Here is a 24,536-nt window from a genome sequence, read left to right on the forward strand (position 1 = left end):
CTTCCACTAAAAGTGGGATTTCATGATGCAGTGCCAAGGGGCTGCTGTGTAGAATGAGCAAAGCAACGCTGCAATGGAAAGCACTTCCCTACCAACTGTCACAAAAACAAACTGGCATAATCTGAGCTAGCACAATAGGATGGTGCAATACTTGGCACTGACGTGAGTTGTGGTCCCTCTGCTGCTAATGGTCTGGGTTGCCTCCAGGTCTGTTTCCTCTTCTGCACAGGAAAGGAATTGAACTACTTGATTCCTTTCCCCTTAAAGGACATTTTCTGACATATGATAAATTCTCCACTGAAGAGGCAGAAAGTTCTTCCCAGATATTTGGCCGATCAGTCTAGAGTGCCAGTGGGTTTTGTTCCAAGAAGGCACTGAACTAATCTCCACTCCCTTCAACAGGAGCTGGCTGTGTGCTTTTCTCTACTTCCTGAAGTCAGCTGACTCTTCCCCTGCTCCCCACAACCAAACCTCAGGTTATACTCATACATTCGAAGACTATTGTTTGCCTAGTTCTCTTTGGTGGCAGGGGGTGGGGTGGGGTGGGAGGGTGGTCCATCCTTGCTTAACAGGCAATACTGCCGTCACTATGAGCCTGCAACATCCCACAAGAGGACTCTTAACAAGATGAGATATACTGCTGTGCTTGGATTTTAAATACCTCCTATACAGAGAACTGAAATAAAGTAGCTAAATATGTTTAATAAGTCAACAATGTGACAGAAGGATCAAAAATCATGACGTGTAAAAGAATGGTTAAAGTAATTGATGATATTTAATCTAGAGAAGATAAGACTTGGGAAACACATGATAGCTATTTTTAAATACTTAAAAGAGCAATCACAGGGAAGAGTGACTAGATTTCCTAACACCCATGGTAAAATGTATAGAGGTATACTCTTTGACTTGATATAAAGGAAGATTTTAAAAACATGACTGTCTAGGAGTGCTCAAGAAGGGTCAGATGACCAGTGATTGGGAATATTTCATAAGCAGGAGCAAGTAAGATCTGAGCCACTCTTCTGTTGGCAGGGCGTCTGTGGTGTGTTCCTTAGTTAAGGAAGTCCTATAAGCAGCTTCAGTCCAATGAGTTACCATCACCTGCTCGTGGGCCGGTGTGTTGGGTACTCTAAAGAGGACGTTAGGAAGGCAGTAATATTGGATCCAGAGTATAGTCAGACAGGAGCCTTCATGCAGATACCCTTTCCAGTTCTCCAAACACCCACTCACATGTGGTCTCAAAAACACCCAGTACCTTTACTTAGCTTTACCCACTTCACAATATGCTCAATATGAGCAATTTGACTCCCAAGCCTAGGTCAGGCTGAGTGTTTCTTGTGAGTCATAGTTTTATGCTGAGACTTGAGAGTTTGTGGAGGGAGAACCCCCCTGCCCGCGGGGGGCCATGATGACGGGAGAAGTCTGTGGAAGGAGAGGGATCTAAGGGGTCCTGGGGAGGCAGGTCTAAAGATCCAGGCCTGGCAGCATCACTGTCCAGGAAGGCCCCAGTTCCTATGGCTGTGTGGTTGGAGCCAACTGTTCTCGGCAGACTTCATTCCGAGGGTCCTGTGGGGACCATGACTAGGGACCGGGCAGGAGGCAATGGCTGGTTGGAGGAAAGCCAGTCCCTGGAGAGGGGGAGGCCAGCTGGAACATAGCACTGAAATGGGCTCGGCTTTCAAGCTGCATACGGTGGCCCAGTGGACAGGTGAGTCCACGGACAAAATGGATCCGAACCAGCCCCGACTGCCCTCCAGAGACCAGCCATCCATAGGAGTCCAGGTTTGGACTGAAACGTACCTGTGAAAAGAACAGAAAACAAAAGCGATGCTCAGAGTTGGTACTTCAGGGTGAGTCCTAGCTCTAAGAGCAAAAAGAAGGGCCGCAATCTGAAAGAACAGGACCGTGATGGGGTGAGAAGCAGGACGAGAAGACCATGAAGGATGTGTTTGTCGTGCTCTGGAGGATGAGGGTGTGGAGCTGTTTCCCCTCCTTTGCCATCTCTGTTACCTTTTCCTCTCCGATTTCATGGCTCACAGGCTCAGAGTTGGGAGGAGTTGAGAGGTAAGGTTCCTACCTTATGAATAGCTTCCAGCTGCAGCCGGTCCAGGCAGAGCCGCGTTTGCCCCTCTCCCTCCTGCATGCGCAGCATTGGTTCTCTGTGGGGCAGACCGTGGAACGAACGCTGGGGAGGGTATGAGAGGAAAGAGAAAGCGAGCAGATTCTTAGTTTTGCATCTTTCTGCTGCAACTCCTCTAGATCCCCTGCTATACAAGGACTCACGTCTTCTACGTTTTCTAATGCTGCACCCATTCTCCTGGCCTCAATTTACCAAATCTGTGTCTTGAAACAGCAAGTAGTGATGATTGACCGTTTCAGCGTAAGTTCGAGCCTTGGGAGGGTTGGGGGCCCCAGATGAAGCAGAAGTGTGGTCTTGACCTTCAGGACTGTCCTGATATGGTATCAGATCTGCTTTATATATAGGCTAGAAAGAAGAATGTGAGATTAGGTCCTGTAATACTGAAGACCAGGTAAAAGTAAAAGAGAGAAATTTGGTTTGCAGCAGGAAAGACTTTAGGGTAGAAGAAAAGGGTGTGTTTAAACCTATGTTCAGATACACGAGGGTAGGGGAGATTATGTACAACTCTATGCTGAGACTTCTAGGGAGAATACTGGGGCTGGGAGACTCTTCTGCTACTTGGCAGCACTAATTTGGGAGGTCAGGTGGATTAGGACCCAACAGATGGTGCTATTAAATATTCATATACGTACGAATCTTCGATCTAAAGGTCGCTTGACATTTGTTGGGTTCAGTGCCATATCAGGCAATATAGCTGCAATGAGCTCTCCAGATATATCTCCTGCGGCTATTGTCCCGAGCCAGTCAGATCCTGAAAGACTCTAATAGGAAGAGACAGATATTTGTCATTCACTCACTCACTCATTAATTCAGTTCTGTGAATTGGTAACAACTGCACAGTCTGAGGGGGGAGAGACATATTCACATAAACAAGCATAAATAAGTTTAACATAATCCATATCCTTGATGACAATTACCACACACCTATCTTCTCTTTCTTTCCAAACCTATGGCCTCTTTCTGACCACCACTAGGAACCGTTTGCCTATGTACTGAAGGTCTGGAAGAGAGGGGCTCACCCAGACAGTGCCTTTTCGAGGAGCAGTAAAATAGGCCTTGAAACCAAGGTAACCAGCATCAATGTAGTGAATTCCACAGAGTCCATAACTGTAAGACATAAAGAAAAGAAAATCTTCCTTTTTCTAAGATTAGACTCATTTCTTTCCCCAAAATCCAGACTCCCTCAGTGAAACAACCCTCCTCTCCCCACAACAAACTGGCACAATGCACCCCAACCCTGAGGGCCTGTTCCCAGAGCTCATCCTCTCTCCATCCTGCCGTACGAGGCATAGCAGTTGTCCTGAGCCACAGTGACACCATTGTAGGGGAGCAGCCAGGCCAGCTCTGTACTCAAGAAGCGCTTGATAGAGTTTATTGGTTCATAAGGTCGTCGAAGGTCCCAAAATTTGATTTTCCGGTCACTCCCTGCAGAGGCTAGGAAATGACTGTGGAAAGATGAGAGAAGGAGACGATCAAATCTGAACAACTCTGGAAGAGTCAGCCTGTCCTCACCTCCCCCCGCCACAACCCCCCTGTTCCATACCTGTTAGCTTTGCACCACTGAAGAGTACGCACAGCCTGGTCATGGGCTAGGAAACACTGGAAGGGGTAGAGCTTCAAGGAGCCATCAGAGAGCCGTATCCGCTGCAGGGGCGAGTTCGTGGGGAGGTTCCATAAAACCACCATGCCTGAGGGTCAGGAAAGAATGCGTAGGTGTTACGGTCAGGTTATTGCTTCCCTGGTGGCTCAGTGGTAAAGAATCCACCTGCCAATAAAGAAGATGCAGGTGACATGGGTTTGATCCTCTGGAGGAGGAAATGGCAACCCACTCGTCTTCTTGCCGGGAAAATCCCATGGACAGAGGAGCCTGGCAGGCTACAGTCCATGGGGTGGCAAAGAGTTGGACACGACTGAGCACAGCACACAATAATCTCTTTTCCTTGCTCTAATTTCTTTCTCTGGCTCCTAGGACCTATGTCTTCTACTCTCAGATCGATCCCTATGAGAGACTGGAGGGATCATGATTAGCTTTAAACCATTCCCTCCATGGTTTAAAGACTCAACCTGATATTTTTAGTTCCAGTGCTCATCAACATAAAAGTAATAGCTTAGTTTGAGATCTACTATTGAAAGATAGATTGAATGCACCCAGTAAATAAAAGTCAAGGGTATTTTTCTTATTTTTAAAGGATAAACCCTTTAGGACAAGGGTTGGCAAACTATAGCCCGGGGGCCAAACACAGCTTGCTGCCTGTTTTGGTAAGTCTGACTGGAACACGACCACACCCATTTGTTTCCCTGAGGTCTGTGGCTGCTTTCACTTTACAATGGCGGAGGTGGATGGTTCCAACAATGGCCAAACAGCCCACAGAGCATAAAATGTTCACTGTCTGAACCTGAACAGAAATGTTTGCCAACTCTACTCTATGGCAAAGAGAACAGGCAAAGAGCCAAAAGCAACATGTAGAGGAATAGAAAACAAATGGACAAATAAACTAACTGGGCTGATCCAAAGCAAGCTGACCAGCCTGGCAGAGGATGAGGGAAACAAAAGTATAACTGTGATCAATGTAAAAGACATCCCCTTTTTATATAGAAACTCAGTAAATGTAACACTTATGAGCCTTTCTTGAAAAAACTTGACAGTGAATTACATCTAAGCAATTTAAATAACAGAGCCACCGAGGGGGAGCCTGAGATGAAAGGTCTGGTGGAGACAGGCACTCTTTTCAATATAGAGTTAAGATTTAGTAATTCTGGGAATTAAGATGGCAAAGCAGTGTCAAGTATCACATACCTTGACAATGTAAGAATAAGACCACCAAAAGGGACACAGAAGATAGTGAGAGGGATGAAAGAAAGCAGGGTAAGAGTGCTAACTTCCTCATCCCCAGCAGAAAGTCTACTGGTGTGCCTGAAAGTGAAACTGTTATTTAAAACCAGTAACAACTGGGACTTCCCGGCTGGTCCAGTGGTTAAGGATTCACTTTGCAATGCTGGGGATTCAGGTTCGACCCCTGCTTGGGGAATTAAGATACTACATGCCACAGAGCAACTTAGTGGAGCCCTCGTGGCACAACTAGAGAGTCCGTGCACCACAAGGAAGGATCCCACATGATGCAACCAAGATCTAATTCACACAAGTAAAAACAGTAACAACCTAATGATACCAATTACTTAATGTTACTTAAAATTTTTATTTTTTCCCTTTTAATCTTAAAAGTATCTTTATGATCCCATTTTTATAGACTTCTTTCTCTTTCCATCTTTTATGCATGCATAGAGAACAGCAAGAATGATGTTTATCTATTCTTAACTTTTTTTTCTGAGTGGAAAAAGTCTAGTGATATTTTTCCCTTCTCTGTATTTCTTCTACAAGCATGAATATTTATAACTACATAATGTTGAACACTGAACCAAAAGGGAAACAACAACCAAAAAACAAGCATATATGAAAATTTAAAGAGCAACAGTCCCCTATGTTTTGTTTTTTACCATTGTAATATCCAGCAGCCAGGTGGTGGTGGGGCCGGGTGGGCATCCAAGCCAGGCTAAGGCACTGACCACACTCAGAGGGGTCTGAAGCTTGCATAGACCCTACCTGGAGGGTTGCCACACATTGAACCTGCAGGGACAGAGAGACAAGACCAGGATTAGGCATAACTACTGTCTGGAATGAAGGCTCAAATCAGTGTTTAGTCAGCACGGGGTGGGAGATTTTCCAGAGCTGGAAGGAGACTCACTGTGGAATTGGTAAGGGAGGCTCTAGAAGATGGAGCCTCGGCTAAGGGAGCAGGCTCCTCACTCACCTTATAGATGGCAGGCTTCACTGCATCTGTGAGGAAGAAGGGCAGAAACTGAAGTTCTAGATCCAGACGGCTGGGGTCCCAACCAGGCTGAGCTCGCAGACCAGCACCCCTGCCCTCTCAACAATGCCCCTCCCTCTCACTTTTCTCTTGCCACCATCAGTGTGTGAACTTGCCTCTGCCTGCCCCCAGATCCTTCTTTCTTCCTGTTCTACTTGACTGTGCCCTTCCTCCTATGAGAATGGCTAATCTCTCCACTCTGCTCTCCTCTCATCCTCTTTCCTTACCTAGAACGTGGCTCATCTGATCTCCCCTTCTGCACTCTCCACTTTCTCTCCTGCTACTGGGTCACTCGCAAGCACAGAAGTAAAACATGCACTCTTGTCTCTGGTTAATCAAATGAACAAACCAAAGCCTTCCTTTACCCCTTATTTTGGCCACACCTCGTGGCATGTTAGACCTTAGTTCTCTGACCAGGGATTGAACCTGTGCCCCCGCTTGCATTGGAAGGGTGGCTTCTTAACCACTGGGCTGCAAAGGAACCCTCCCCCTTTACCCCTCATTCACTTCCAGCCACCGCCCTCATTTATTATGATCTCCTTCACAGACTAACATCCTGAAAGAACTGTCTGTACACCTCTGTCCTAACTTCCTTAATTCCCACTCCCTTCTCAATCCATGCCTAACACCAGAAACCACTGAACAGGGGATTTCTCAGGGTTTAAACCTAGGGGCCCTCTTCTTTAAACATGTAGTACTGTTGAAAAACAAATAAATTTAATCAAATGGGAGCTGCCTTTCTCTGCCCCTTCCTCTTCATGCTCACCTTCAGCTCCATATTCTCCTTCCCTTCACATGAGAGAGCGTGTTCTCATGTATGTTTGGTGGTGAGGGGGGGAGAGGTAAGGACAGGGCTGGGGGAGGAAGAGGAGTGTGGCAGGAGACAAGCGCCAGGCACCAGCCTCAGCCTGTGGCAGCCCCTCACACAGCCAGCTAACTGGGGCAGTGAGATGGGGAAGACCTGAGAGCAAGGAGGGCATGGAAGTGGGGAGATCAAAGACAATGTGCTCCAAGAAGGCAGTTACAAGACTGCAAGAGAGAGGACAGCTTGCAGGCTGCCAAAGAGAGAAGTAAAAGAATGGGGAAGAGTGAAGTCAGAATGGGAGGAGTGACTGGGTAAGGGTCTGCACTGGAGACACTGGGCCTGGAGGAGTTTTGGGGTGCGGGGATGGATAGGCCCTTCTAAGCTCTGGCCACAACTCCAGCAGCCCCATTCTCCTTGGGGGCAGTACTCACCTAGGGGCTGCTGAGCCAGCAAGGCCTCGGGATGGGGAAGGCTGAACAGCAGCACCTTCCCATCTGAGCAGGCAAGAGCCAGGAGACCCAGTCGGGGCAGGAGAGGAGCCTAGAGGGTGACACCAGATCTGCACTGAGACTTGCTGCTGGCAGGCATGTCTCAGAAAATGCGTGAGCTTCTGGTCCCTGAAAGTCTGATATGGAGTTGCTGGAAAAACTCCACCCCCCACTCTCCAACTTCCCTTTCTCCAACTCTGGGAAGACCCAAGTCCCCTTCGTTCTGGCTGAGGCCAAAGGCCACCCCACAGTCAAGTGGGAAGTACCTTCCGAGGGGTGCCTGGAAGTTCCCATGCTCCACTGGGGCAGAACTTGAGGTCCCAGATGCAGCCATGGTCACAAGCTATCCCGTAGACAAAGTGGGCTCTGTTGCCAAGACTGAGAAAGAGAGCATGTGTAGAGAATGGGTAGGAAGGAAGGGTCTAGAGCTTCTAGAGCCTGTGTTCCCCTTATCTCAAGCCAGTCTGAGCCTTCCCCTGCTCCCAGCCCAGCCCACCCTTCTTTCCTCCTCCACCACTCTCCCCTGGCAATGTCCCAGCCCCACCTCACCAGCTTTCTTGCTGCAAGGTCCCAAGGTCCCAGAGCTGCAGCAGCCCAGGGCCCGAATACAGTTGGCTCAGTGAGTGTGTCTCATTCATGTCAGGGCTGGAGAAAAGAGCCACATACTGCGAGGCTGCTGACCCCTCTGGCACCGGGCACCAGTCCAGAGCCCAGAGTGGGCCCCCCGTGAAGAAAGACACATCCAAGCGCTCTGGGTGTGCTGTGATAGAGCTGAATCTAGAGAAAAGGCAAAGATGAAAAAACGGAGCTAGTAAAAGGCAGTAAGGACTTCAGTAGATGAATGGATAAACTGTGATACATCCAGACAATGGAAAAGTATTTGGCATGAAAAAGAAATGACCGATCAAGCCATGAAAAGGCATGAAGGAAACTTGAATGCACATTACTAAGTGAAAGAAGCCCACCTGAAAAGGCTACATACTGTATGATTCCAACTATAAGACATTCTGGAGAAGGGAAAACTATGGAAACAGTAAAAAGGTCAGTGATAACCAGAGGCTGAGGGTGGGAGAGGGAGGGGATGAACAGGCAGAACACAGAGTATTTTTAGGGCAATGAAAATACTCTGTATGATACCATAATGATGGATGTCTGTCACTAAACCTTTAACCAAACCCATAAAATGTACAACAGTAAGAGTGAACCCAAAGGTGAACTATGGACTTTGAGCAATTGTGATGTGTTGGTGCAGGTTCATCAATCATAACAAATGCGCCCCTCTGGTGAGCGATTGTTGATAATGGGGAAGGCTGTGCTTGTCAGGGTGGGGAGAGAGGGAGAATATGGGAACTCTCTGTATCCCCCTCTCAGTTTTGTTGTGAACCTAATACTGTTCTTAAAAAAAAAAAAAAAAAAAAAGCAACGCAGACAGAATGGGAGCACCACCTGGAGCTCCTGACTTAAGCAAGCACCAGGACATCACTCACAGTCTACAAGTGAGACCAGGCCTAGCCACCATGTTATCTTCCTCCTTTCCTTCCCCAAGTCTGTCTAGCTCCAGGCTCACCTTCAAAGGTGACAGCCCATGCATTCTGATTCACTACAGTGTTCACTCTAGGGCCAGTCTGTCCAGGTCTAGCTGACTAGATGTGACCTTGAAAACTTGTTCCACCCTCAACCTCCCTAGGCTTCCTCAGTCTGGCCAGCAGAGATAAGCGCTACAGATTAGAGGGGGCTGAGCAAATATAGGCAGCTCTCCTAGCCTTGGGACCAACTAGACCAGCATTCAGGGAAGAACAGAGCCCATCTCCCATCCCTTTTGACATCCCTTTTTCCTACTTCTGTCTCCCAGAATCAGAAAAAAGAGATGCAATCGTCACCTGTTTATTCTGTAGAGGGTGCCATCTTCAGGAAGTCCTTCACGTTGTACAGAAAACAGCGGGGACTTCTCCTCCTGGGGCAGGTAGGGAGCTGCCTCACTAGGGGATGGCAAAGGGAACAAACAGTCTAAATGAGGAAAAGTGTCACCTGTACTGGGATTCTCATGATCAATCTAGAGTCCTCAGTTACCCTTCTCTCTCCAGGGGTGTCACCCGCTCCTAGATTTCAAAGATGCCCCTTCAACTTACAGTTCAGATAACAAGCGCCACTTCCAGGCTAAAGGAATCCATTCCGCAAACTCCCAGTATGAATGCTTCTGATCTCGGCTGGAGGAGCACAAGTAGCATTAGTGAAGGAAGAGAGATTCCAGAGCAGCACTGCCCCATAACTTTCTGTGAGGATGGGAGCAATCTGTTATCTGTGCTAATCTAACACACGAGCTGCAAGTAGCTATTGGGCACTTAAATGTGGCCAGAGCAACTGAGAAACTGGACTTTTAATTATATTTCATTAATTTTAAATGAAATTTAAATGGCTTCGTGCAGCTTGTGGCTACCATATTGGACAGCACAGCTTGAGAGCTTCTGCCTTTGCAGCAGTACCTTTGAGTTACAAATGTCTTCCCCGTGTTCTACCCTGCGGGTGCCTGCCCCCTCTTTCTCACAGCCCTACTGCTAGGCTGGGTCCTCGGTCTTCCTTTGCTCTCCACCCCTACCTTTCATCCCCAGCTCCCGTTCCCCAAGTCTCACATATCCTTGGTGAGATGAAGGCACTTCCAAACAGGGGCCATGATGTGATTTGGTAAGCCATTGTGAGCCATTCCCCGGACGTGTGGCTTCTGCTTCTGAGGATCAAATTGAAGAAAGTGTAAGTTAGAGAATTTTACAGGTTAGAGAAAGTCCTCAGGGGAGAGCTGTCTCAGCTTTTTCTTCTCCTGGTACTACTTGCTCTCTGATTTTTCTCCTATCGGCATCTTAAACGATTTGTATCTTAACCATTACAATGACCTCTCCATCTTTTGCTCTTACTTCTCCAGCAAAACCTGCTCTCTATTTCCTGTTCATCTTCCTTGGTGTGTCTCTACAGCACTTAATTCAGAGCACTCCTATTTGCTTCCTGAAGCTCCTGCCCTGGGGGTAGTCTCTCTTTACTCCTTCCACCGCTATACCTTCGTAGTCTCTCCCTCCTTTGAGGGTTAGTCACTGACGGTATTTCCTAGAGTTCCTGTGTCTTCTCAACCCTCAATACATGTACTCCTGGTAATCTCATCCTTTGACTCATGGCTTTGACCCCCATTTTTATGCCTGACTGCATCTTAGCAAATGTAACCTTTACTCAGTCTCAACTTTTCTACAAAATCTAGACTCATACAGTGTGGTGCTGAGCCATATTAGAACTTGAGGCAAAAGTGAATATCACTAGTATACTTCCTGCCTTTATTGAAAATTTTTATATTTTCTTTCAGCATATTGAAAATTTTTATATTTTCTTCTTTTCTTAATATTTTCTTCAGCATAGATTTGTCGCATTAATTTTTATTTTAAAAATGTTGCAGTGAGACATTTATCTTTATTAGAGGGTTTTGGTGCTCCCTTAAATGCACCTGGGAGGAGTAAAGCACTGGTCCCGTATATCTGACTGGCAACCAGATGTCTCCAGAAGGATGGCCCTTGACCCACTGGCCCCTCCAACTCGACGTGTCAGACAGTAAACTCATCACTTTGCCTGCCTACCTTCACCCTTCCTGCATCCCCCAACCTTTCTGTGTTCCCAAGTTCAGTGTATGAGAGCACCATCAAAGTTGGAAACTCCTACCCTTTCCTCTCCTTCAACTCCCAACTGCTATTAATTCTCTTACATATCTCTTGTATCTGTCTCCTCATCTTTTCTTCCTCCACTGCTTAGTTTAGGCCCTTACCACCTTTCACCTAGAGAACTGGAGGTGTCTTCTCATTGTCAACTGCAAATTAACCTATTTTCCTAACCGATCATGTTCTTTTCCTATCTAAAAACCATTGTCGTACAGAGTTTCTGTTTGGGATGACAAAAGTTTTAGAAATGGCTAGTGGTGATGGTTACACTACATTGTGAATGTACTGAATGCCCCTGAATTGTACATTTTAAAACAGTAAATTTTGTTCTATCTATTTTACCATAATTATACACGTACATACTCTTTGTTGGCTCCTACCAGTTTCATATCTTTCATCTTCTCCAGTCTAATCTTCCCCACTTTAACCCAGGCCCTGTGCTGCAGCCACAACCAATTTCTGGGAAATCATCCTCTCTGGAAAACTTCTGTTCCTTTCAAGACCTAACTCAACTAGCGTTTCTTTATGAAGTCTAAGCAGTTAACCATCCTTCCTCTGTATGCCTAAAGCATTCTGTTCACTCCTGGTGCAGCATTTATTACACTGTAAGCTTTGTAATGGAGGACGCTGTCTTATTCATGATTGTATTTCCTAGCACAGAGGAGATGCTCAGTGTATGAACAAATAATCTTGTTTAGCTACACCGTCAGCTCCCAACATCTCAACTGTGTGTGAAGTTGCTCTTTCTTAACTTTCCCCTGTTTTGGCCATCCTAGTTACTAGGCTAAAGCCTTCCTTCTGGGCACCCTGCCGATCCTCCCAATAATCCTATTTCTCCCTCCACTTTCTTGTCCAATCAGGTTACCTGAGTAGATCCTCGGGCAGTGCTTCGGGGCGCTGCAGGCTCAGGGTCAGAAGAGTTCTCACTTGGGGCCTCGCTTTCTTCTGCTTCTTCAGCCTCAACCTGGAGAACAAAGTCTTCATCCCGTGCGGTGTTATCCCCTTCTCCACGGAGACAGGCTGCCTGCGGCTGGATTATCTTCGGTTGGGTAGGGCTGCTCACCTGGGGGCCCTCAGGACAGGACACTGGAGTAGGCAGGGCTGTTGAGAGCTCTTCCGCCAGTTCCTGAAGATACAGAAGTGCCCTGCAGGACAGGGCAGAGTCAGAGCCATAGCACAGCCACTTCACCCAGAGTCCCCTCTGCCTGACACTTGGCTGATTCTCATCCCACTAGATCCTCCCAGTGACCATGTGAAATGGCTATTAATTTCCCTTCCCCTTTGACAGATGTAGAAACAGAAATCCAGGAAAGTTAGGTAACTTGGCCAAGATGATTCGGATCACATTGTGGAATCTGAACCCAGGTCTTCTGACTCCAAGTCTGAAGTACCTCACACTCTACCACAGTCAGAGATCACTGAGGGAAAATGGAAAGGATGGAAGTACATATATATGCTGACGTATACAGCGCAGTGAAACTGCAGTGAAGACTTGGAGGAAATAGTGGAAAATGTGATAGGATGAGGTACAGAAAGAAACGGCCCACAGACAGAATTTAACCACAGACAGAAACTGCTGTTGTAAGACCTAGAAGATTGCTCAAGTGCCCAGAACCCAGCACCACCCCTGCTTACCTGACACCTCACCACAGTCCACTTATCTCTCCAGCATCTGCCCCACCCCCACCCCTTCACCCCAGCCCCCCTCCACCAAGCTGTGCCCCACAATCCTTACACTTGGGCAGCCCTTCGGCGGGGTCGTTCCCCAGGAGGGGTCTCAAAGTCCTCAGGGGGCATCTTTGGATGTGGAGATTCTGGCTGATCTAGGCCTTTGGACAACTTCAGCAGTAGCAGATCTGCCTTGGACTTTCGACCTCGTTTCTTAGGCATGGGGGTGGACAGAGGGTTGGATTGATCTAAGAGACCAGGAACCCGAGGGGCTGATGGAGAATTAGGCTGCTGGGGCCTTTTGGGGCCTTTCCGTGTCCTACCACCTCTCTTCGGGCCAGGCTTTGAGGCCCTAGGCTTTGGGACCTTTGACATCTCTGAAGAAAGATCTGTAGAGAAGAATATGGGTCTGTGAGATGGGACCAGAGCTCAAACCTCTTTGGAACAGATTACACCATATCCAGGTTGTAAAGTCCTATGAGCTTGACCTGCTCTCATTCATCTTAAGCTGAGCATGGGGGGCTAAAAGGGTGAAAGGTCAAGGGACATACCTTCCTGTTGCAGTCTGGAGAGGCTTTCCTGCTCTGGAAGGAGCCTGCTCTCATCAAGAGAATCATCATATCCAGGGAAAGGGGTAGATAATGGCATCTCTATGGAAGCCTCCACACTGGCTGTTTCTGAGGAGGCCTTGACATCAAGCTGGTTCAGCACCTCTTGTCCAGGAGAGTCTACCACAGTCATGCTCCCCACGGGGCCGGCCTCCTCCAGAGCCATATAGCCGACCCCGTAGGTATCCATCAGCACCCCAAAAAATGGCTGCCCCTGCATGCAAGAGACATACAAATGACTAGAAGGAAAAAGCTTCTGGTAAGAGCTCAGATTTTTCCACTTTCCTGTCTTTCTCTTCTCATCATTGTTCCTCCAACCTCCCCCCAACCTTCCCCACCAACCAGAAACCCAAACTCTGGTCATTCATTCATTCAGCAGTAATTCCTAAGCATCTTCTATAGGCACTATTCCAGGAACTGGTAACATGACAATAAGCAAGGCAGACAAGGTGCCCGACCTCATGGAACTGACAATGAACAAACAATAACAAGCTACCATTTAGTAAATGCTTACTATGTGCCAAGTACTGTTCTAAGTGCTTTATTTAGATGATTTAAAGTGAATGAACAATTATTTAACCCCTTTCTCTGAAACCTACTGAAATGAATCACTCCTCTCTAAAAAAAAAAAGAGAAAGAAAAAAAAATCACCTGTTATGAAGCAGGGAAGGGTCACAAGTTTCTAAAATAAACTATAAAGTATAGCTGCCAGATACTATAAAATTTAGATCAAACTGAAAGAGGACAGGATGACTAGAGCTAACATCCATCTTTGTGAATATTAGTCAAGGTGCAGATTTATTTAAGGATAGGTAATTTCTAGTGTCCTGCTAGCAATCTTTCAGCTGGATGGGGGAGGTGGTAGCCTATGAGACAATTAAGGAACATCCCACTACATTAAGAAACTATTTAGACACTGAAGAATAGACTAAAAAATAGTCACGGATCTTCATTTTCTTTCAAACCCAAAAAGTCAGCTATGCAACCACGGACCAAGTAAACTGACAATGATAAACAAACCAGTGACTGCCACACCAAAAACCTGGGCAACAGAGAACTCTACAAGCGCCCAGTTTGTGACCAGAATAACCTACCTGTTTGTGACAAAAGGGAAGAAATAACTCAGATCAAAGGAGGAATCTCTGTGTATGTCTTAAGGATGAAGAATTAATCAGCCTCAGTGGAAAGTGTGTTAATACAAATACCATAAGAAATATCATACAAATTAAAATTTCCAACTGTCTCTCTTCAAGAAGATATCCTTATGAACTATAGTAACAGCCAACTCTCTAACTCAGGTGCTAAGGATACATTATAATACCATATGCTAAACATAGGATATAACAATATCAAGGTAAATAGAGGTCAATGAGACTCCACCTACATTATTCTCTTTGTTGCTGTTTAGTTGCCAAGTGGTATCCTGTTCTTTGCAACCCCATGGACAGTAGCTCACCAGGCTCCTCTGTCCCTGGGATTTCCCAGGAAAGAAGACCAGAGTGAGTTGCTATTTCCTTCTCCAGTGGATCTTCCTGACCCAGGGATTGAACCTGCATCTCTAGCATTGGCAGGCAGGTTCTTTACCACTGAGCCACCAGGGAAGCCGACATTGTTCTCTGGTAAACAGCAAACCCTGAGAGAACTACTCCATTCAAAATCAGGAATAAGCAAAAAGGATCCAATGGGACCTATGCGTAGTTGCTACAGAAAGAATAAAAAGGACTCAAATGAAAGGTGAAAAGGACCGTTTCAAGGAATGTCTCCAGAAAACAAGAAATTTTCCAACAAAAACTTCTATATTTTCAAAAAAGCCAGAGACTGTGAAATCCAAGAAATAAGAGATCAAAGAAGAGATAAAACAATGGCAAGGAAAAAAAAAAAAAGAGTTGGTAGTCATAAGGAAAGAAACTGAATAAAAGAAGGGAAAATCAGAGGAGAAGCAAAATGCTGAAACTACTGAAAAGACAATCAGGGGTATGAAAGGTGTTTGAGAGAAACCATGCAGGCTATAAAGAGATAATGGTGACTAGTGAAAAGATGGTATGGGTGAAAAGAGAAAGTGGAGAGCCAATATGTGAATAATTGCTATTTCTAAAGAACAGAGAAGAAAAATGGGACTAGAAAAAAATGTTCAAAGACCTAACAAAAGAAAATTTCCTGAAATGAAAAACAGAATGTGTACTTTCCTGAAGTAAAGCAAGATCTCAGCCTAAAGTTAAAAGGGCTTATCGTATAAAAAGGACACAAAAATCAATAAAGACTCATCAAGAAATATTTGAATGAAAACTAAACTTCTCCTACAAGTCGGGGTGGGAGGGAATCAGGTCAGCCTGGGAGTTCTCAGAAACATTTGATGCCAGAGGATAAAGAAACAGAAGGATCAAGAGAATTCTTAATTGTCATTCATGTAAAGATAACAGGATGACATTCTAAATATAGAAACTTCTACAAGTTTCTAGAAATTACAAAAGTAATCCCCCGAACAGAGGAAGGATTAGGGGAAAAAAAAGTTTAGGAACAAGTACTTATCAAACTGAGGAGTGGTTCATAGCTGCTGGTTCAAGAACCACCTGGCCTCTCTCTGCCACGGTAGGGAGTCACAGCTGAATCAAGAAGCCCCTGCCATAGGTGATGGCTCCATAAACAAGCTGCCTCTGCAATAATCAGAAAGTGACTGACTGAGGCAGACTCTTCTCTGGCTTGCAGATCCAGAACTGTGTCACTGCCACAATCTGCGAAAGCAAAATGCATGCCCTCTGGCCTGCCTCCTCTCTAAACTCAAGTCTAAATTTGAGTTCTTCAAAAGCATATTTGATTTGCAAGACCTAAATTATATTCAGAATCTTGAATGGAAAAATCCCAGGAAGTAGAGTTTCTAGCTTTCCAGGCTCACAAGTGGAGGTTGCTCATTCTCTCGAATTCCACTTACCCCAGGGTAGAAAGTGGGATCAGTGTTTTCTCAGTTCCTCTCCAGTGCCAATTCTTGACCGAAAAGTCCTCCCCATCTTGTAAAACCTTGTTCCTTCCAAGCCTGTAACATCTGGCTAAATCACGGGTATCCACTCCACTGTCACACCCTGGACCTTGCCAACATATAAAACCTTCTTTTAACTTCCAAAATCACTAAGACACCCACTATCTGATCACGACCTCCCATCATTCCAGCCAGGTTGCTCAACTATGATCACTATATCTGCTCTTCACCATGTTAATTACTCCACTATCCACCGATCACTCCAGTTTCTCCCTGTGTCAGCCATATCCCATCTAGTTTAGACTCCTTTATTTTAATCAGATTCTTGTTGATATTACAAACTTCCTTTCTTTTCATCTTTTTGTTTCATAGGCCTGGCAAAACTCAAGTCCTGGATGAACCAATCACCTACTGCAACCAGCGCATCTAAGCTGGTTGGGCACTAAAGTCAAACTTTCTTTCTGTCAACTCCCATACCCTCTCCTTTAGTGTCTAATCCCATAGTCTTCAGCAAATGACTAAGTCTTAGATTTCTGAAACAAAAACTAAAAACCAGCGGTCAAGAATTCGCCTTGCAATGCAGGGGCAGGTTCGATCCCTAGTCAAGGAACTAAGACTCTATGTGTCACAGAGCAACTGAGGCCCTGTTCCACAACTAGAGAATCTGTGCACCACAAGGAAGATTTTGTGTACTGCAACTAAGACCTGACATAGTCAAAAAAATATTCAAAAAGAAAAAACCAAAAGCCATACTTCAATTTCTTGTCAAATAACTAACACTCCCTGCTTCTGAGTCTGACGTCCACTTTCTGAAGTCAAGCTTTCCAGTTATGTTCTAGCTCCATGCCCTCTCTGGGCCCACCCAAGGGAACTAGCAAGGCTTATCTTTTCCCTTTCCCTTGCTTCCTTCTAAACTGGAGCAAATGCCTTCTAAAACTTAACAATTCACTTGTTTCTTGTCTTTACACCTAGTTGGCAGCTTTTTTGCTTATCTGCAAACTCACTGCTTTGGTCCTTCCAAAGTATTCAATTTAGTATGCTTTCTTTTCTTTTTTAGGTTTGTTTTTAAAACCTTTAGTTGATACAAAATACTTATAAATATGTGTAGAATGTAAATAACAATAAAACACCTGTGTATCTGCCATATTTCAACTCAGTTTTAATAGAAACGTAACTTGTACATACTCAATTTTCTTAAAGTTTAAACATATGTCACAAATATATAAATATAGTGACAAATCAATTGACATTAAAAATGATGGGAAACAATACAATAACTCTTGGCAAGCATTCAGATCAACTAGTGAGAGTACTCAGTTCAGACCTACAGGAAAAAAACCTATAGGCTTCGAGAATTCAGTGTGCCATGGGCATCAGTTTGTATGCTTTATAGAGGAAATGGAGAATGTCAGTTAATAGAGAGAGTTAGTTAAATAAAGATCGGTTAAGAGAACTTCTATATGTCTTGAAGATTTCTCCATATCTGTACACATACATCTATCTCATTCTTCTGGGTTACTATGTGGTGTTCCATAGGATTATAGTTTATTTGGATATTTCCCATTTAATGAGCAATTGGATTATAATACTATTACAAATACTATTGCAATGAATATTCAAGTATAGATCTCTTCAGTAATGAGAAATTATTTTTCTAGAATAATCATCTGAAGTGAAATTACTGGGTTAAAGGGTACACACATTTCAAAATTTGATACTTCCAAACAGGTTGCCAAGATGAAAATCAATTTATACTCCCACTAACTGTAAAAATGGGTATACTCATTTAACTACCCTTGTCAATCTTCGATTTTTGCCAGTCTGATGGGTGAAAAAATTCCTCCTTGTGTGTGCTTTTAGTCACTCAGTCATGTCGGACTCTTTGCGATCCAGGCAAGAATACTGGAGTGGGTTGCCATGCCCTCCCTCAGGGGATTTTCCTGACCCAGGGACAATCCATTTGAAGTTTCCCTCATGGCAGGCAGATTCTTTACCCACCAGGGAAGCCCATTTATTTGCATTGTCCTGATAATAACTGAGGTTAGCAACTTCTTTTTTATATGTTGGACATCTATGTCTTTTATGAATTGCCCATTTCTGTAGGACAAATTGATCATTTTCTTATTGATCTGTGGAGTATGTTGTGAATATTTTTCTCTCTGTATCTACCTTTTTTAACTTTGCTTATAATGTTTCTTGCAAAACTAAGGTTAAATTTTATGAGTTAAATTTCTCAGTCTTCTCCTTTATGGCTTTTGTGTCTTTGTGGCCACCCTGCCTCACACAGGATCTCAGCTGCAGACCAGGGATTGAACCCCTGCCTCCTGCAGTGGATGTGGAGAGTCCTAACCACTAGACCACCAGGAAATTCCTGTCTTTAAAAAGGTATTTCCTACCCCATTGATAATAATATCAGAATATAAAATATCTTCTTTTATTGTTTTTAATGATTTGTCTAGTTTTAGATCTTACATGTAGCTCTTTAGTCCATCTGGATTTTTTAATAAGAGATATGGATATTTACTTATTCCATATCTATTTTCTTTATAAGTTTCATAAGATAGGGACCTTGTCTGTCTGATTCATTACTGTATCCAGAAACTGGTACATGGTAAGTGCAATCATTAACCTTTGTTGATTTAAGGACTAACTTCTCAAGGTACAAGAATCTCTATAAGGATTCACTTCTCAGAGAAGGCAGGAGCAGGGCATGGTGGTTAATTTCCCTTTTTGACTTTACAATACAAATTTTGGACACAAGCAAAAGAGGTTTAGTAAATCTGTACCAGGATTTACAAAATTTTAAATCTGCACCCCAAATTGTCTGGTTCCCATGCTGCTCCAAGGCCGCCAGCCTGATCTCCCCAATCACGGAAAATGATTAGGTAACCCTGTTCTGCAGGTATGGAAGTATTTTACACACACTACATGGTCTAATACACTATTTCCAAAGTGTTCCTATGGTACAACTGGTGGTCTGCACGATGACTTCTGATACAAAATTGAACAATTTAATTTGATTCATTATGTTTTTATTTTAACTTGTATTTTAAAAAACCTTAACTAGTCCATGAAACCCATGGACTAGTTAGATCAAGACGAAAGCACTTAAACCTTAAAATTAAATCAATTTAAAGAAAACAAGAAAGTACTACAGTTGATAAGAAACGGTAGCAAAAAGGAACGAAGGCACAGGAATGACGTTTGTGTAACAATATGCCTCTGGGGCCATGGGGCTTGCACCCTGCACTTTTAACAAAGTGAGTTTCGCGGGTGAAGCTGAAGTCGCCACCTCTCCCTTCCCGAAGAGAAAGCCAAGTTGCTGCGTGATTAAAGGACTCGATTGGGAAACATAACTGGCCCCTGGCTGCGCCAATGGGGTTGCAGCGCGCGGGGCACAACCCCCAGGGTTAGAAGGACCTCGCCGAGGAAGAGGCTGAACACACTACAATGAGAAGACTTGACCCGCCACACCTCTAGGGGTGACCGCTTGCCCTTTCTCAGTTCTGGGAGTGGGGTTAGCTTTCACCACTAGCCTGTTCGGGAAGTGAGCCGTGAGTTTCCTAAGGCTGAGGACTACAGTAGGTTCGCAGAGTTCGAGGTTTGCAATGTTCGCAGCGCCGGGGCCCGGACACAGGATAAGATGTAACGGACACCTCACTGGGGAAGAAAGCGAAACCCGAGGAGATCAGAGATAGGGGCTGCCACCGTGGGTTAGGGAGGTGGGAGCACGGCGGTTTCCGTAGGAGCTCGGGGGCTGGAGATCGCGATGCTGAGCAGAGGCGGAAAAGCGGAGCCGGAATTGGTTCCCAATGTCTTAGTGCTACCAAAAAAAGAAGGGGGGGGTAGTAACCGTGGGGCCCCTCACACCCCGCTGCGGTACACTCACCCTCACCAAAGTCCTTCCGGAAGTCCAAGTTCGAAGATGGCGCCGCCTGTCTGGTCGCCGTTTTATGACGAAATCTAGTAGCTACTCTTCATTGACGTCCCTCCCCCCCCCGGTGCACAAGGTAAACACGTGGGTTTGGTCGGGAATTTGTGCCCCAGGACGTTTTCTATTAGACTATGTATTCCATAATGCAGTGCGGCGAGCGTCCCCGAGCCCGTCGCAGCGGGCGCCGCTCCCGGGCCTCCGAGGCGCGGGGGACGCGACACGGCCTTATGGGAATTGCAGTGTCCCGAAGGGAAGACTGACGCCTGCGCGGTGACGGCCGTCGCGCCCCCGCGGGTTCCCACGCGGCTTCTATGCGAGCCTCGAGAGTGCGGGCGCCGAGGCCCGAGTGTCGCTCCCGATCGCTGAATCCTGGCTTTGTGTGGAGACTACTGGCCCGTGGCGGGCAGGGCCGGGCAGACCAGAGAGTACTTACCCGCAACCCCCGCGCCGTCGAGCGGAAGCCTGGGAAACAAAGGAATCCGTGCCTTGGGCCGCGGGGGAACGACTCCGGCTTCCGCCCCAGGGCAGCCCCCAGCAGATCCAGCCACTAGTGAAGCCAGGGATGGACCCGAGACCGAAACACAGTGAAGGGGAGGAGCAGAAGAAAAGCCTGGCTTGGAGACGCTCTACTCAAATGATCCTCAGGCTTGGACCCTCCCCTTGGTCGTAGGCCTCTCCCCACTCCCTCCCTGGGTGGTCGGTTGTGGTTGGAGAAAGAATGCAACAAACTTCTGCCGTTTCCTGAGGCATTTAAAGCTGTAAATCACACAGGTCTGCATATACCGAATAAGAGAGTTCAGGACGTAGAAATTTGGACAGGAAAGGATGGGGTAAACCAATCTTTTCCCAGATAATCTCATCTATTAAATTCCCTTGGTTACACAAAATATTTATGAAAAGCAAGGGAGAAGCTAGCCAGGATTTAAAAGCTAGAGCAAGGGGACTCCCATCCATTCGTCTTAAGTGGCCTAAGACAAGCTATGACTGTGCTGTGGCTTAGGACAGGCTTTGTGAGAGTGCTGAAGTGGGTGCAGTGGAGGCTGTGTTTCCTCTCAATTTCAAGCATTTCTCATTAAAAAATTTGTTTCAACCATTTATTTCTCTAATGAACAAACCTGACTCTTTTCCATTCCTGTTGCCTCAGATTAGATTATCTTTGACTTCAAATATTGCAAAATCTTTCTCATATTAATAATTGTATCTATTTGGGGGATAAGACATTCACATGATTCAAAAGTCAAAAAATGTATAGGGTATAGTGAAAAGTCTTTTCCACTTCTCTCTCCAGTCTCCCAGACCACATCTACCTAGGCAGTTTCTTGTTAGAAGTCCAAGACATTTTCTGTATTTATACTCATGCAAATACATATACATCTTTCCCCATTTTAATTCAAACAGCATCCAAGTTGTCCTGCACCTTACTTTTAACTGAGTGTACCTTGGAGACTATTCCATTGCTACACATAAAAACCTTCCTTATTATTTCTTGTGTGTGCTCAGTTGTTAAGTCGTGTCCAACTCTTCGAGACCCTGTAGACTGTAGCCCACCGGGCTCCTCTGTTCATGGGACTTCCCAGGCGAGAAATACTTGAGTGGGTTTCCCATTTCCTTCTCTAAGGAATCTTCCTGACGCAGGGATAGAACCTGTAGTCTCCTGCATTGGTATGCAGATTCTTTACCACAGAGTCACCTGGGAAGCCCCTATGATTGCTTAGTATGTAATTATATAAATGTAGTGTTAGTTCTTATTATTAATGGGTATCTAGGTGGTTTCCAGTCTTTTGCTATTACAAACAATGCTGCTCTATGTGTTAGTGCAAGTTCATGTTTCTGAGACACAATGAAGCCAAACAAACCGAAACGTGGGAATTTGGAACAAAAAAAAGGTTTACTGCAGGGCCATACAAGGAGCTGAGTGGCTCATGCCTAAAAGCCCTGAACGCCCCAAAAGGTTTCAACTGTGTGCTCATGGTAGTTAACATCTTACATCTGTTGGACAGGGAAGATTTTTTACATCTGCAAAACAACTTGGGAAATGTGCATCAAATACTACTATTGAGTTACCTGAGAGGAGCTGAAGCAGAGGATGCAGGGGAAAGGCTGTCTGGGAAGGTCCCATGGTGTCCTGCTCTGTTACATATGGACTTCCCTGTTGGTCCAGTGGTTAAGAGTCCCTGCTTCCACTGTAGGGGGCACACCTCACAGGGGCCAAAAGGGGGGAAAATAAAGATGCTGCTGTAAATAACCTTGTATCTAAGTTACTTTATATGTATAAATTCCTAGAAGCAGAATTGCTGGACCAAAATTTAGGTGCACTTGTGATTTTGATTGATTGGCAGTCTTTTTTTACTGATCTGATTCTCCATCTCTAATCTCTACCAGTTAGCTTTCTAAAGCACAGAGCTGATCCTGTTGAACCTCTGCTTAATTTTGATGATTGAGTGGTATGCTCAATATAAAAAAAAAATGAATTCATGATTTTTATAGAGAAAACGCAAAAATTCAACAACTTCTCACTGCATGGCATTGGAAGTAACTAGTGATCAATTCCTGAAAACTGACAATTTAAAAAATTAAGCATTGATCTTGCCTTTCCAGTATGAATTAGTAATTCAGAATAGTAACTGATGACTAATGCTGAAGCTGAAGCTCCAATACTTTGGCCACTTGATGCAAAGAACTGACTCATTGGAAAAGACCCTGATGCTGGGAAAGATTGAAGGCATGAGGAAAAGGGGATGACAGACAGAGGATGAGATGGTTGGATGGCATCACCAACTCAATGAACATGAGTTTGATCAAGTTCCGGGAGTTGGTAATAGACAGGGAAGCCTGGCATGCTGCAGTCCATGGGGTCACAAAGAGTCGGACACGACTTAGCAACTGAAATGAACTGATGAGAGAGAGTTCTTTATAGAAGATTATCAGCTACTAAGCATGGAATGATGTAATTAGGGAAAAAATTTACCATGTTGCATCCTCTAATGAAATAATTCAGGCAACAAAAAACATAATAACCACAGATAATGTATGGATCCTGATTCAACTGTAAAAAGCCACTTTTGAGAAAATGAAGGAAATTTGATTATGGATTAGACAAAGATAAGCAAGAATTTAATAAGTATAATAACATGGTAAGTTTCCATATTTTTTAGAGATATGCTGATGTTTGGAGGAGTAAAATGATATAATGACTGGGATTTGGTCTAACGCAACTTCAGCAAGGAAAAAAAAAAGGGAAACAAAGCATTCATGGGAAATCTTGATAATTACTGCATTTGGTGAGGGGGATTCTTTGTATAGTTCACTGTACTTCTATGCTACTTGAAATTTTTCAATAACACACACACATACACACACACAAAACGGATGACTCTTGTTTTTCTAGGCTAACCATAATGGTCAGACTCTCAAAATCTGAACCTAATCCAACCTATGTTAACAGCTTTATCACTAATTCTCCACATAAGCCTCCATTCTAGCTTTACCTCATGACTTGACAATTTGGAACTGGCTGATCATTTTTAAGGCCTATTCTGTAGTCTAAGTTATTTCCTCTGCTGATCTGCCTTCTCATCCTTTTTCCAATTGGGAAATTTCTTCTCCTTCAAGGCCTAGGTCAGATGTTAGCTGTAAAGTCTTGCCCAACCTCACTAGATCTCCTGAGTTGCTTCCAATGAACTCTGTTCATTACTACTAGTAGAATTTATCTCATACTGTAGATACCGTCTGTCTTCCTCCATCATGATGAGTACTCCCTAACAGCACACAGCATAAAAATTAAAGGCGCAGACTCTAGATCCAGAATGCCTGAGATCGCATGCCAGTTTACTTAGCATTACACTGGGCAAGTAACTTCAACTCTCTGTACCTCAGTTTTCTCATCTGTAAAATCTCACTTCATAGGATGGTATGAATCTCTGTAAATGATAAGAAAGGGCCAACAGTTTCCAACACATGTTAACTACTGAGTACTAAGAATATATATTAATGTGTAAGATTATTTAATAAAATACCATTGTATTCGTTTAACATTAATATAATAACAAGACTAAATACTAAGGATAGGACTCTTACTTGTCCTTATTGTATTGCTCCTCATATCTAGCTCAGTGTCTGGCACATAGATGCTCAATAAATGGTTGATGACTTGGGATAACTTTTGGTCACCATGCTGACCTTCACTTTGGCCCCAAAGCACTGGCATGGACCTAATCACCTGAGAACATTTCCATAAAGGTTTGTCTAGAGGTTCGCAGCAGGTGCTAAGAGGGACTGGGGAGTCTGGACTCCTAAGTGGTGGTGATGCTAAAAAGGATAACAGGCAGCAGAGTTGCTAAGTGTAGGGAGTATGTCATTTA

General features: G+C 44.7%; 1 protein-coding gene across 4 annotated transcripts; it reads right to left on the reverse strand.

The window, feature by feature from the left end:
* Window positions 1-810: 810 nt before the first annotated feature.
* GTF3C2 (general transcription factor IIIC subunit 2) lies at window positions 811-20,155 on the reverse strand. 4 transcript variants are annotated; one of them, XM_068991624.1, is made up of 20 exons: window positions 20,131-20,155; window positions 13,211-13,481; window positions 12,727-13,048; window positions 11,857-12,136; window positions 11,744-11,749; window positions 9,930-10,021; window positions 9,429-9,506; window positions 9,180-9,278; window positions 7,849-8,076; window positions 7,566-7,677; window positions 7,243-7,351; window positions 5,950-5,975; window positions 5,636-5,765; window positions 3,684-3,828; window positions 3,424-3,585; window positions 3,160-3,247; window positions 2,773-2,901; window positions 2,333-2,485; window positions 2,078-2,185; window positions 811-1,800 (listed from the first exon to the last, which is right to left on the reverse strand). In XM_068991624.1, exons 2-20 carry the CDS (start codon window positions 13,455-13,457, stop codon window positions 1,582-1,584), a joined length of 2,733 nt encoding a protein of 910 aa, XP_068847725.1. In that variant the 5' UTR covers window positions 13,458-13,481; window positions 20,131-20,155; the 3' UTR covers window positions 811-1,581. The 4 variants fall into 4 exon arrangements, with proteins under 4 accessions (XP_068847725.1, XP_068847798.1, XP_068847713.1 ...); XM_068991697.1 differs by lacking the exon at window positions 11,744-11,749 and having other exon boundaries at window positions 811-1,628; window positions 9,930-10,024; XM_068991612.1 differs by lacking the exon at window positions 11,744-11,749 and having other exon boundaries at window positions 9,930-10,024.
* Between the last annotated feature and the right edge of the window lie 4,381 nt (window positions 20,156-24,536).

This window comes from Capricornis sumatraensis, chromosome 1 (assembly GCF_032405125.1).
Source record: "Capricornis sumatraensis isolate serow.1 chromosome 1, serow.2, whole genome shotgun sequence".
Classification (NCBI taxonomy): domain Eukaryota; kingdom Metazoa; phylum Chordata; class Mammalia; order Artiodactyla; family Bovidae; genus Capricornis; species Capricornis sumatraensis.